Below are 15,055 nucleotides of genomic sequence, written 5' to 3'. Positions count from 1 at the left end.
TGCAAAAACTAGAGAAGAAATTCAACTGATTTTAAGTAACTCTGCAAAATAAAGAGGGAAAAAAATTACCCTCTCAAAATGTTTTGCCAGCTTGGCCTCTCAAACTTGATAATAAAAAAATTGGTGGCTAAATCATAGCATTTCATTTTAGGAACTGAAAGGAACACTAAATCTTCCCTATTCACTTGGTAGAAGCAATCACTATGTTCCAATGACTGAATATAAGACTTAAGAATTCAAGAAAACAGCAAAATAAAAGACACAGATTTTATCTGCTTAAAGTTCATAGGTTAAGCAGTTTTCTTTTCTGTTTTTTACTTTGCTTTACTTTGCTTTTTACTTTTTGAAGTAACACCTAAATCAGACTTACTAATAAACCTTCCTCAAAAGTTTCACCAATTTTTTTTTCCCTTCCCTTGAGGCTATGCAGCATGAGTGCCATAATGGTCTAAATATAGACTACCCAAGCGCTACCAAAAAAGATTTCTTTCAAAGGAAGAGACAGAGAATGAGAAACAGAGAGACAGAGAGAGACAGACAGACAAGATATCAGACCTGAGATTGCACTGCTGTATGGAGAACTCAACTAGGATAGATATATGTTGAAAATAATAATTCGAGATTGTACTTCCACCAATAACGTTCTAAATGCTCGATGCCTCACTATGGTATGAGGGTGAAATGATGATCTCAAGGACTGTGCGAAGCATAAATTCTGATTTGTTCATTGAGCTGAAATAGCTTCCAGTTGAGGCCCAACAATGTTTTCTGTCTATTGTCTGAAGACCAGATAAACTAAGTTTACGCTCATCACTAAAGTGTAGCTTCCAGTCTATAAAACCTACTAAGTATAAAAGAGTTAGAATCTGTAGACGAGGTGGCATCCACACCAATGAAATCATAGCTCATTTGAAGCACAGTTTTATACAAGCTATATTTGCAGAAAGGGTGACCCATATTTGGACCAATACAATATATGCAGCACCAGACATAATAATGATGTTGAAATGTCTGGAGACGAAGTACGGTACGGTAGAGTGTTGAGAGCACTGAACTAAGAGTTATGAGACTTGATTTCTCGTTCTGGCTTGACCAAGGCAAATCATGTAATCAATCACTTCGGTTTTCTCAATGTATAAAATAGGGATAAGAATACTTGTATATATGTATTATGACATTATTATGTCACTAATATGTAACAATCTTTTTATTCTTCCCTGATTGACTTTATCAAACTCCCCACAGTGGAGAGGTGACAAGAGTGCTGGACTTGGTGCCAAGATCTGGGTTTCAATCCCGCTTCACTTATGCTTATATGGACCTATGAAAATTACGACCTCTCAGAGAATCTTTCTTCATCTATAAAATAAGGGGATTAGACTTGATAATCTCTAAGGTCCTTTCTAGCTCTAAATCCATGATTAGGCTATGGGCCTAAAACTCTCCCTTATTTTATATCTCAAAATCCTGCAACACTACCTGCCATTCTTTTTTCTTTTGCCAGTTTATGAGAAAGGCCTTTCTCTTTACCTTCACCCCAATACATCCCCTCTTGCCTCTTTAATCATCTCTGCCTCACCTTCACTGTTTATCTTTCTTTACTTATTCTCTTTCCCTGCTCTCTACAAATATGCCTAAATCTACTTCCTCCTTTTAAAAAAAATCTTCACTTGACTATACCATCTCAAGTCATCATCCGACATTTCTATTTCCTTTTACATTCAAACTTCTTGAAAAAAAGCCATCTATATTTCCTTTCCTTCCACTCATTTCCCAACCTTTTGCAATCCAGCTTCACACTTAACCCCTTAACTGAAATATTTCTCTCTTCAAGGTTACTAGCGAGCTTTTAATTGCTAAATTCTATAAACTTTTCTTTGTCCTCATCCTTCTTGAGCTCTGTAGTATTTGATACTGTTAACTGCACCTCTTTTGGACATTCCCTCCTCCTTGGGTTTTCATGACCATTCCTTCTGTACCACCTTTGTAGGATCATCATTCATGTTCCACTCCTGTCTGTGGATCTTCCAAAGCTCCGTCCTGGGACCTTCCTTTTTTTCTAAATCCATGTCATTTTTAGGAATCATATTGGCTACCATAAGTCAATTATCACCTCTATGTAGATGGTTTCTAAGTCAAGTCAATAAGCATTCATTAAGTGCCTACTATGTGCCAGGCATTTTATCTCCTGCCTCATACCTCTGCACAATCTATCTCCCGTGCCTAGAATACACTTCCTCCTCACCTCTACCTCCCAGAATCCCTAGCTTCATTCAAGGTCCAAACTCATACTACCTATACATACATACATTTCCTTTTCCTTCCTAGTTGTTAGTGCTTTCTCCCTCCTCCAACCAACATGTATCTACTTCTCTTTTTACCTGCTGTATCCCCTCAGTGGACTGTAAGCTCCTTGAAGGGGGAAGGCTGTTTATCAGTTTGTGTTTGTGTGACTGGACTGGACAATAAATTGAACTGGACTGGACAGAAATGAAAGTATATGCACTGCCTACTTCACTGGATCATGAGAAACAAAATTAAATAATGTATATGAAAGCACTCTGAAAAGCATAAATCACATACTAACAATGTCAAGTATTAATATTGTTTAAGAAAAAACTTATTTTGGTGAAATACTGACTAAATGTAAAGTTTATTATTTTGAAATACAGGGTATCCCAAAAGTCTTCATGTAGTTCTAACCTGCAGTAAGCTTAGAACTGCACTAAGATCTTTCAGACTTAAGACACGTGTGTGTGTGTGTGTGTGTGTGTGTGTGTGTGTGTGTGTGTGTGTGTATTAGACCAAACTAGATTAAAGTACTCAAAATATCAAATGTCTGATAATGACTTTACTCAAAGGTAAGGTCATTATCAGAAAATTGATACTTCTCCACTCTATAGTGCTATAGAAAGAACTCCTAACATATTTTCTGAATTAAATTACTAATTCTATTCTATAACTTACATTTCTCACTATTTCAAAGAAGTATTCTTCCTCAGCTGGAAAGGTAATACTATAAAAATAATCGAGCAATGCAATACAACTGCACAGAGGAATAAATACACAGAGGAAAAAAAAATTCTTTTTATCTATTATACCCTTCCTCCCTTCCACAGGAGAATATAAGCTCTATGAGGGCAAGGATTACTTAAAAAAATTTTTTTTCTGTAATTTCAGCACCAGGAGACTATAGGAAAGTGGTCTGAAAACTAGGAATAAGGGAAGAACTACATCTCTGACCTCCTGTCACATGATGGCTGAGCTACCCTGGCCAAATCTCTTAACTTCTTAGCCCCACCCAGGGCCTCTCTAAGACTATTAGCAGTGGTAGAGGGAATTTTCTTACCAGGAGTTCCTTAAATCTTAATGGGGAAAGGGAGAGACTCATCAACTTGCATAATGTGTTGACCAAAGTACATGATAAACAGATGGTTGTTACACTGTACTGGAATTTATTGTTAAATATCTTAAAAAAACAGAAGTATGAAATCCTTGTTCAATTTGTGAAAAGTCTAAATTGTAAGATAATATGGTATCTTGCTATAACTGTAAGATACCAAGACAGTTAAGGTGGCATCGAGGTTTGAGTATAGAAATGGAATCAGGAAGACCTGAATTTGAATCCTGTCTTTGGACAATTACTGTGTGATACTGGGCAAGTTATTTGGCTTCTCTCAGCCTTAGTTTCTTCATCTGTAAAATGGAGATAATAACTGCACATATTTCACAAGGTTGTGGTAAGGATGAAATGAGACGACATTTGCTGTATAAAGGTTAGGTCCATGTTAAATGTTTGTCCATGTTGAATGTTACTAAAAGGCACTTTATGAAACAATTCACTATAGCATTCCATGAAATAGTGATTTCCCTTCATTTGCTTATTGGATTATTTACATGGAATACATGGAAGCTAGAAGGTTTAGAAAATCAAAGTATAAGGAGACATTACCTACTAAATACTAATCAAAAATGAAAGAAACGTTTTTCTTAATTTTTTGAAAGTCAATGGAAAAATGCATCAACTTATTTAAATCTGATTTACATACAATTTGTCTAGAATAGTAACCTTGCAGAGTAAACATTCAATGACTCTTTATGAATTGCATCTCTCTAAATATCTGGTGTATGAAATATAACAGCTACATCTGCAATTTCAAGTACTATTGGTGTTAGAAAAGGAAAATTTGAGTACCACCTTCTGACCAGTCAACTAGAATATCATGCCCATATTAGCAAGATACCTACATATGCATGGCAATCCTTCGTAATCTTCATGTGCACAGTGTTCAACTTGGAGTAAAATGCAACTCACTACAGCTTTTTGAAGACAAGGATTGGCAAGGACAGGTGGTAATGGGCATATGTGCATCTCTTCAAGTGAATCTTGCTCACTTGAATCCTGAAGTCTCTACTGATTCAAACAATAAAATTCAGAACTTGTAGTACTCTGGACAGATATGTCATGCCCTAACTAGATAGTCAGGACATGATACAAGCTATATTTCCTTCTTTCGTTCATTTTTAGTATTTCCCACTGACTTCTTGCCCACTGCTTAAAAACATGCTTAGATTTCTCTTATATTTTTAAAAAACCTTCCCTTGAAATCGCCATCCTATTATGCATCTCTCATCCTTTCCATTTTCAAAACTTGTTACCTCCATTTTCTACCCTTTACTATTCTACTTTTCAAGCTCTTGCAACTTAGATTCTGTATCTGTCACTCTATTAAAACTGCTTTCTAAAAGATCATCAATGATCTTAACTGATTGATCTTTTCTCAGTTCTTATTGTAACTGATCTTCTACATAGTTGGCCATTTGGCATGTCTGACACTCCTCTCTTTCTTGATGCTCCCTTTATCTCTATCTTCCTCTTCTCTCAAATGGCAGGTCTTCCCAAATGCTGTTCTACCTGCTTCTTTTCCCTATCTTCTCTATATACTAGCTTTTGTGACATCATCTAATCCTTAAGTCTAAGATTACATTTACATTATGTATAATTGGTATGTACATAGTTATTTACACATTGTATCTCCCCACTGCTATACGCATGGTGTTGTGCTGGGTTTGGAGTCAAGAAGCTCTGAGTTCAAATACGATCACAGACACTTCTTCTTAGCTGCATGACTTTGGGTAACTCACTCAACCTTTATTTGCCTTGGTTTCCTCAACTGTAAAACAGGGATAATAATAGCACCCACCTCCCAGAGCTGCTGTGAGGATCAAATGAGATTATAATTATAAAGTGCTTTAGCACAATGCTTGGCACATAGTAACTGCTATTTAAATCATTGCTGCTATCATTATTGTTATTATTATTATTACAGCAGGATTCAAAAACGGCATAGGTCTCAATTCTTAAAAGAGGAATACGAATAGTTTGAAAACTATAGTCCAGTGAACTTAACTTGAATTCCTGACAAAATTCTGGAAAACAATATTAAAGGACAAGTTAGTGAGCATTAAGAAAAAGAAAAAAGGTTCACAAAAAGCCAGTATGAGTTCATTAAGAATAGGGCACGAGGAACCAACCTTATTTTCTTTCTTGACTGGGCAATTACAATGGTAGATCACAAAACATTATGAATAAAGTTTACCAAGTTTCTACTCTCATACTATATTTCTCTTTTCTATTCCCCTGGCACACTGTAACTTTTGTTCCAGACTCTCATTCTCATTTTGTATGTGTTTGTTTTTAGATGTGTTTCTAGAATACAGCAAATACAATAACCATTCTGCCCCTGGTTTTCATCATGCTGGATTATTTAATCCATTTATATGCAAAGTTATGATCAAACAATGTGGTACAAAGAGTGACAGAATAGATTAAAAAAATCAAACCCAAATATCAGTAGTATATTGTTGTTGGAAGATTAGCACCATCTTCTGTCTAGTCATGTTTTTGTCTCTTTTTAAGTTAGTACTCTGTCCCTATGACATGTTTTGTGTACCCTACATTGATGTTAACTTACTCTCACAGGCTCTTCTCCCCATTCCTATTTTATTTACCCTATTCCAAGTTCTTTAAGTTTACCTAAATTAACTCCATTCTTTTAGTCATCTATTTTTCCTTCTCTTTTGTTCCTTTTCTCATTCAGTTAAGTAAGGCAAACTTTCCCCTCCAACCTCTTATTCATAGTAGATTTTTTGCATTGCTCCATTTCCAATAATTATTCTCTACGTTGTCTCCCTCATCATTTATCTTCTCTTCCAATCTATTCTGACTCACGGGCTTTACTCTTACTTGTTCCTTCACTTATATCCTCTTTGTGTACCCTGATGAGGGGCAGGTACCAGGTTTGAGGTTTCTTTTCTATGTGACTTCTACATTACTATCTTTGCAAATCTGACATCTTCCCTGTCTTTTCTTCTGTTGTACCTCACTCTTAAAAGTATCAATGCATGAGTAAAGCGTATATCAGACAGAAGTCGTTTTCCATAGATTTTGTCACTCTGTGCCCCAAATCATGAGCCTTGCCCTACCCCTAATCCTCATCATGATCAGTCCCTAAGACCATGGCACCTTATCTACACATAGTTCTCTGAGCTCCTCTTCAAGCTTCCTACCCTTGACCCTTGCAGCTGCCCTTAAGAACTATCATATACATCCTCCTTCTGGTATAGTATTCTGCCCATGGAAGCATATGTGTTAACTTCTCCCCAGACCTGATCCATCACAAAGCCTTCTAATTTGTGAACTCCTACGTATCCCCAAAAATACCAGAAGATTCCTATCTCTCACAAGAGACAAACCTCCTACCAAGAAGAACCCAAGGTTCTTCAACAAAACCAGATTTGCAGTTGTTCAGACAGCTAGGTGGCACAGTGGAGAGAGTGCAAGAACTGGAGTCAGGAAGACCTGAGTTCAAATTTGACCTCAGACACTTACTAGCTGTGAGATGCTGGGCAAGTCACTTAACCTTGTTTGCCCTAGTTTCCTCATCTGTAAAATGAGCAGGAGAAGGAAATGAAACTACTCCAGTATCTTTGCCAAGAAAAACCCCAAATGGGCTCACTTTAAGGTCTGTTAATTAATTTTATCCTTTGTATTATTAATTTTTACATTGCATTTTATCATTTTTCAATGAGAGTCCACAGAGAGGGCAGACCTACCCCCACTCTTCATGCTAGGTGTTACAGTAGATACAGTGCTAGGCCTGCAGTCAGAAGACTTAGTTCAAATCCAGCCTCAGGTTCTTACTAGCTACATGACCCTGGGTAAGTCACTTAACTTTTGTCTCTGTTTCCTCAACCATAAAATGGGGATAACAATGGCACCTATCTCCCAGAGTAGTGAGAATCAAATGAGCTATCTGTAAAGTGTTTTGCAAAGTGCTTAATAAATACAAGAAGTATGATAAATCCTTTCTTCCTCTCCCCCTTCCTCTTTGCTATCTCCAACCCATTCTCAAATAGTCAATAAGTTATAGAAATCGCCATCTCTTCACTATTTACTCATTGACTGTTAATGTTATATCATCTGTTCCCCTCTCCCACTGTACAACTCACTGTTACTCCTTCCCATAAAAGACAATGATTCACTTATAGGAAACCAGGAGGTTTAGACCATCTCTTGCTATTCCTGTGGAAAATACAGAAAGACAGTAATACTTTTATATGGATTTTGAAATAGTTGAGTGGCCAGATCCAAAAGAGAAATTAATAGTCTGTCAACTGGAAAGGAGGCGTCTAGTGGACAGCCCCAGAGACCTGTTCTTGCCCTGTGCTACTTAACTTGGAATATTTGACTGGGAAAAAGTTATGGATGAAAGGCCTATCAAATTTGCAGATGACACAAAACTAAGAGGAATAAACAAAATATCTGATGAAATAGCATCCCAAAAGATCTTGACAAGTTAGAATGCTGGACTGAATCTAGTAAAATAAAAATTTAATAGGAATTACTTTAAAGTCTTACACGTAGATTCAAAAAATCAACTGCATATATTAGATAAGAGAGGTGTTGACAGACAGCATCTTATCAGGTAGTTTACAATAGACTACAAGGTTAATATGATTCAAGAGAGTAATATGACACCAAAAAAGCTAGTGAAAAGTACATTACTCACGTCCAGGAAAGTGACTGTCATGCTATAATTAGCCCTAGTCGAACCACAGTGGTAGTACTGCCTTGTGTTAATTTTGAATAGCACATTTTAGGAAGGACATCAAAATCTAAAGAAGTCACCAGATTATAAATCTATATCTAGTAGGGACTTCAGAAGATATCTAGTCTTACCTTTTTACTTTATGTATTAGAAATCTGAGGCCCAGGGAAGTTAATGACACAAGGTCACACCAGTAATGAATGTGGGAGGCAAGATATGAACCCAGGTCCTCTGGCTGCAGAGTCAGTGCTCTTTCTAATATAACATGAGGCTCCTTTATGTTAGGATAGTGAAAGGCTTCAGTATCACACCAGACTGATTGTTGAAGGACTTAGAGATGACAGCTTCAAGAAAAGAAGAAAGTGCAGATAGAGTTGTCCTCACATTTTTAAATGACTATCATGTAGAAACGGGATTAGATTTATTCTGCTTGGTCCAAGAAAGAACAAGAAGTAATGATTGGAAACTGCAAAGAACCCAACTTAGGCTTGAGAAGAGGAAAAACTTCCTTACAATTACTGCTATCCAAAAGTGGATCCCATACTAGGTGCTACATCAGTTGACATCTTTAAAACTAGATAAATCACTAATCCAGGATAATGTGGAACATATTCTTGCTCACACAGAGACTAGGTTAGATGGTCTCTAAGATCTCTTCTATTAGTATACACCAAAATCTATGTCCTCACTCCTCATTATCTGTCAATAATTTTCTGCCTTAGCAACATTTACCCACCACCTTGCATTAACTCAGTTCGAGATCTCAAGGAAGAGAAATGTAGCCCTATCTACCTCTAATGTAACAACAGGGCACATTGATAACTTCCAAATCATGGGTAGAAATACTGTAAATCTGTTTTACAAGACAAAAAAGGAATTAAGATGTGTAATTCTGCCCAGTTCCACCCCTGGGTGCCAGGTTTGGTCTGATTCAAGGAAAATAAACTGTACATACAAACTACAACCTAGGAACCATCCTTGTCCAACCAAACAATCTGGAGTGGCCTGAGGTGAGGAGTCTGTGTAACCTTATACTGAGTTTGCCAAAGGGATCTAGAGTCTTTCATAACTATGTCATTCTAGGGTAAGCAGACATTAAGTACCTTTGAATACACTAATCATAAAGAGGTATAAGAAAGATAAACAAAGAGGTTTGTATTATTTCTTTGGTATCAGAAACTACACTCATAGACTCATGAATTATTCTAAGTATTTTTACCAGTATGTTTCTTCTCCTCTGGGGGAAGGTGTCCAGTCTAACCACTTTGCTTCTCTACCTATTAATATCTACCTACCAATTGGCATCAACCAATTTCTTCTATCAACATCCGCCTACTTATCTATTGACATCTACCTACCTAACAAACATCTACTGGCATCCCTCTCTCCATCAACACATTTATTTAAGTCTGTCTACTGATAGCTTTCTATACATAATTGTCTTTTGCCACTTCCACTGATTTATGGAATTAAGGTTTCGGAAAGAAGTCAAGTCATGCTTTGGTCAATGTTGCAGAGTCTGAAAGAATAACAAAAAGTATATTATTTCACTGGATATAAAAATTTTTATTTCTAATCATCAGAGGCTACTGATTTTACTTTAAAGGCAAGGTGATTTTTTTTTCTAAGTAAAACCATAAATTATTAACCTTTAGGGCTATACATTATGACTTTAATTTCACTTATAAAAAATATCTTAATTTTAAACTGACATTTATAGGTAAGAACTGCAGATGAGTATTCCAGATGTGCCATGGGAGGGAAAAAAGTATATTCTTCATAAGATTATACTATCCATCATTTCCCAATAACATCTTAATGCATCATTATAACTAAATCCCATTGTACAGTTGAGAATTCTCACTATTGCAATGTTTGACCATTTGCTATTTCACTAAAAGTTTCTGCAGAATTGTTTTACCTGACAAACTATTTCTCTGAAAAAGACAAAAATAAAAACGTTTCTGAGCCCATGGACCTTACATTCTATTATCTACAGATGTCAGAAGTCACTGTTGTATAATGGAAAGAGTACCTGATGAAGTCAGAAGATATGAGTTCAAATCCCAGTTTACCACTTACTACTTGTGTGACCTTGGGGAAGTCATTAAAATTCTTTAAGTCTCACGTTTCTTTTTCTATAAAATGAAGGGGTTAGACTGGATGGCCTCTAAGTTTTCTTCCAGCTGTAGATCTATGATCCTATGACTCATCCATCATCCTTATTTGACATTAGGTCCAATAATGTTTGAATTTCTACAAATCCAATTGGCAGTATATGAACGAAAGGCCTACTTTGTTAAGAGTATAATAATGACTAAAGTCATTTTGCAATAACAACATTAATACAGTATAACCAAATGTCACCTAACATCCCAGAACCCTTGCTGTATAGCTGTTTGGCCAACTGTCCACTGCTAACTTTGCTCCTACATAACTAATTTATCCTTGTAACATTTCCAAAGAAACCAATTAAGTTTGTTAGGTAGGGCATTCTTATAGTAAGTACCTTAGTATGTGAATGAACAGAATTATCTCCTATTTCTCCCCTAAATTCTCTCTAGCATTCTCTCCTAAAAACAATACAATTGGCATTCTCCCCTTGGTAAGGTGTTAAAGAACTGCTATTCTAATCTAAATTTAATGTGCAGTATTGCTTGAAAAGGAAACAAATGAAACTTCATGTAAAAAATATTGTGTGGTTCTTTCAAATTTCCATTTTCAGAAGCAACTTTTTCCATTTAGAATTTTTATCAAATTACCATCAACTTATTTTTGGTAGATATAGCTCCCTACCGTGAACTTTATTCTGTATTTTTTCTACGTGTATAAGAAGGCTTTGTAATGATAATCTAAAACTCTCCATTTAATTAAGTTTGAATCCTCACAGAATTTTTCTATATTGATTTTTTTCAAAGCCATAGTCAAATAAAAAAAATTACCTGTTCACTCATACAATCTTCTTTTATGGAAAATTGTAAACAGTGTGTATCTTCTGTACGAAATTCCTGTTCCTCTTCAAAACTACTGACATCTTCATCATCAGAGCTCACAGGATCAGCAGATTTACAATCCTGACCAAAATTTTGTGGTTTCTGGTAGCTGTGCTCACTGGTAATATATGTTCCTTCCATTTTCCTGGGCAAGCTAGGAGTCTCTTTATGATTCTGAGCAGAACAAGTCCGTTCTTCTAGATTGAGAGTGCCTTGCGCTGTCATTTTTTTCTCTACCCCAACAGCTATTTGATCTTGGTCTTTCCGCTTCCCTGAACAGGCCCAGAGATGAAGGTCAGGATGATGCTTGTTCCTTGAAAGAAGATGGGAAGAAAAATTGTGATATTAAAGTAGTGGTTCTTAAATGTGAGGTCTGGGGATCCCTGTGGGTCCCTGACACCATTTCAGGGGGTCAATATAGTCAAAACTATTTTCATAATAATACTAAGATGTTTTAATTTCTGATATGGTAGATATGGATAGATATAACCCACATAAGCAAAACCTCTTTGGGAACCTCAATAATTTTTAAGAGTATAAAGAGACCAAAAAGTTTGAGAACAACTGTAATTAAAGGAATTTTAATTAATTTCAATGACAATTTTCTCCATTTACAGTCAATTAAAATACAATAATGAAATTTATAACTGTAACACATTTCTGTTAGTTATTTATGAGTAGATTATTCAAATGGGCCCAGGACCTCTTTTATGTACCTACCACATTCTCATGCTGCCTGACCACAACCTGGGCCACTGTAGGGCTTCCATCATTAGGAGAGGGACAGACCTCAGGCAGTGAAAAAGGGAGACTATAACTACAATGGGAAATATCTATATGAGATTATTAAACTGTTTGTAAAACGCTGTTTTCCCTGAAGTTCAAAATTCCACAATTAAATGTGTGTGTGTGTATGTGTGTGTGTCCTAAGTGCCAAAATGAATACAAGTTTGCCTTTTTGTCATTTGTTCAGTAGTATCAGCACTTCTCTACTCTTCCCTGCCTCTTGTAGATAAGGGAGAATTCATTATAATAGCAGAGTATAGAAAATATTCCTTCGGGCATCAGATTTTAACTTATCTAACATTGATGAAGCCCCTACTACTCGTTGGGTACTATGCTAAGCAATGGGCAAAGACAAAAAAGAATACCTACTCTCAAGAAGTGGACATTTTACTGCAGGAATACAACATATACACAAAATAATAATTGTATACAAAATAATACAAAAAGTCATTTCAAGAGGGAAAGTCAGTCATTCAATTAACATTTATTAAGTTCCCACCATGTACCAGGCACTGCACTAAGTACTGTGGATACAAAAAAAAAAAGGCCAAAAAACAAAAACAGTATCCTGTCTCAAGGAGTTCAAGGTCTAATGGAAGGACAACATATAAATAACTATGTACAGACAAGATAAATACAGGATAAACTGAATATTGTCTCAGAGGGAAGATTCAAAGGTTAAGGAGGACTAAACAAAGCTTCTTGCAGAAGGTAGGACTTTAGCTGAGACTTAAAGGAAGACAGAGAAAGAGGCAGAGAGGAGAAGGAAGACTTCCAAACATGGGGGGACAGCCAAGAAAATACTCAGAGCTGCGAGACAGAATGTGTCAGTTGTGGAGGGGAAGTAAGGTGTAAGAAGACTGGGAAGGATAGGAAAGAGAACATGTCATAAGTCTTTTAAAAGCCAAATATTTTATACTTTATATTTATTTATATTTATATTTATATTTTATATTTTAAAAGCCAAAAATTTTATATTTGATCCTGAAAGTAACAGGGAACCAATGGAGTTGAGGGAATCAAGAAAGGATGTTTACAGAAGGTGGCACCTGAGCTACTCCTTGAAGGAAGCTCAGCATTCAATGAAGTGGCAGTGAAGAGAGAATAGGTTCCAGGAACCACTTAGACCAGGCCTGCACATGTGGCTGTGGGCCGCTTGAGGCCCGCCAAAGGATTTTAGGTGGCCCACGAAAAATGTAGAGGATGTGAAAGAAAGTAAAGATGCAACAACTTCTTTGTCGGTGCCCCACTTAACCCACCTTCCACTAGGCACTATTGTGCCTGTTATGTAACTCAGTAGGTGGGTTGCCACTGCACATTCTCTCCTGTTTGTCACGTGACCCACAACAACCAACCATCATCAGTCTGTCTCTAGTTTGAAAGGAGTCATATCTTTTCACTGTGTTTTTAAGTCATTACTAAATGTAAACAGTAAAAAAACCTGAAAAATGTATTAAAACTTGTACTACTTAGCAAACTAATCTTTTTAACATTAATCTGATTTCATGATAAATAAAAATTTTAAGTATAATTAACTGATATTAATTGAAATTTCCTTTTTTAAAATATGGTTTATTTGCAAAATAGTTTAATCACTAATTATACCTTTATTTGGAAAGTGAGCCACTACAAACATATCTGCGGTCTGAAGAAGGTTAGTCTATTTTAGTTCTTGCCCCTACTTACTGCCAAATTGTGCAGGTCTAACTTAGATAAAGAGAGAGGAAGGAGGCAGAACTTCTTGTACCTCTCATGTCAATCTGGATGGAATGCAGAATATATGAATGTAAGTAACATGAAATAAAACTGCAAAATTAGGCTGGAGTCAGACTACAAAAAGCTTTCAATAACAGGATGAGGAGTTTATCAATAGGGAACTACTGCAAATTTTGAGTGGATGTGGGTAGGGTGACATTGTTATATTTGTTTAAGGAATACATAATTTGATATCTATATGGAGGACAGAATCAGACTGAGAAGAGAGTGCAGGCTGGGAGACCAATTATAATGCTATTGAAATACTCTTAAGTGGAAATTAATGAAGGCCTAAACTAGTGCAGAAATTTTAAGTCTAGAGAAGGAGATAGATATTGAAGATTTTATGGAAATAGGATAAATAAGATTTGTCAACTGACTGGACATAGTGGTCAAAGGAGACATTAGAATCAAGACTAACTCCAAAGTTATTTCATGAAAAGTTTTGAGAAAAGTGTAAAGTTGTGTATCTTCTATATGAAATTATTGTTCCTCTTCAAAACTACTTTCATCAACAGAACTCACAGGATCAGTAGATTCCCTTAATGTCCTAAGGGAAGCAGAAGCCAATTCATCACAGCTGGGCTTTTCGGTGAAATAAATTTTATTTTACTTATTTTCTGATTTTATTAAAATTAATTGAAAGAACTTTTCTTTAATGATAAATAACTTCTGAAGTTACTCCCTTATCAAACTCCTTTTAAAGTCTATTGAATTTTACCATAGTTTTAGCTAACACTGAAAATATTATTTAAAAGGCATTATCTGTTTGTTAGTCCACAAATATTTCTGAAATAGGACCATTAATGATGTTAATAAGAACATGAATACAGAAGAAATGATACTGAGAAAGAAACTAATTAAAGATGATGGGAAAAGCAAGATAATTCCTTCTTTTCTATTTAATACTAGTAAGATCTTGTTCAGGTCAGGTCATAAAATAGCGGAAAGATAAAGGATTTAAGGAACAAATAAAACAATCATGAACTTAAGTGAAAGAGACAACAGGGAAGGATAAAGGAACTGAATGTATTTATCCTGAGAAAGAAAGAGTTGAGTTGAAATTAAATAATGGATGATGGATTCAAAGGGAAACCATTTAAGATGAAGATAGCAGAAAACAACTTGGCATAAAATAGAATACAAGGAGGCAGTTTTAACAAACAGAAAAAGGAATTTAAGTTAGGCATTAGGAATAACTTTTTGACTGGAACGGGTTTCAAGACATTAGAATGTGAGGTTTAAAGGAATCCTACAGTTTTTTTTTTCTTAAGGGTTGTCCCTCTAAAATGGTATAGAAATTAAATAGGAAGACATGGAAAGTCCTACACTTGAGATTTAAAAAATATCAATTATTCATGTACAGGACGGGAGATGAATAGCTGTTTCTGTGTTAAAAAGAGGTAAACG

The 15,055-nt window shown here is 35.8% G+C and overlaps 1 protein-coding gene across 18 annotated transcripts in view; it reads right to left on the bottom strand.

Annotated features, from left to right (window-relative positions):
- Window positions 1-15,055, bottom strand: part of PHF20L1 (PHD finger protein 20 like 1) — a 132,008-nt gene that overhangs the window by 3,925 nt on the left and 113,028 nt on the right. For 17 of the 18 annotated variants that reach the window (XM_078153742.1, XM_078153749.1, XM_078153754.1 and 14 more), the window contains one exon: window positions 11,054-11,417. In XM_078153742.1, the coding sequence (XP_078009868.1) occupies window positions 11,054-11,417 (364 nt within the window). Of the gene's footprint in view, window positions 1-4,248; window positions 10,368-11,053; window positions 11,418-15,055 lie in introns of all 18 variants that reach the window. The other variant, XR_013486340.1, reaches the window with a different exon arrangement.

The sequence above is a fragment of the Phascolarctos cinereus genome, unplaced genomic scaffold (assembly GCF_003287225.1).
Source record: "Phascolarctos cinereus isolate Bilbo 61053 unplaced genomic scaffold, phaCin_HiC Scaffold_4;HRSCAF=312, whole genome shotgun sequence".
Lineage (NCBI taxonomy): Eukaryota > Metazoa > Chordata > Mammalia > Diprotodontia > Phascolarctidae > Phascolarctos > Phascolarctos cinereus.
The sequence above is the reverse complement of the archived record's forward strand: the minus strand, read 5'-3'. Positions and strand labels throughout refer to the sequence as shown.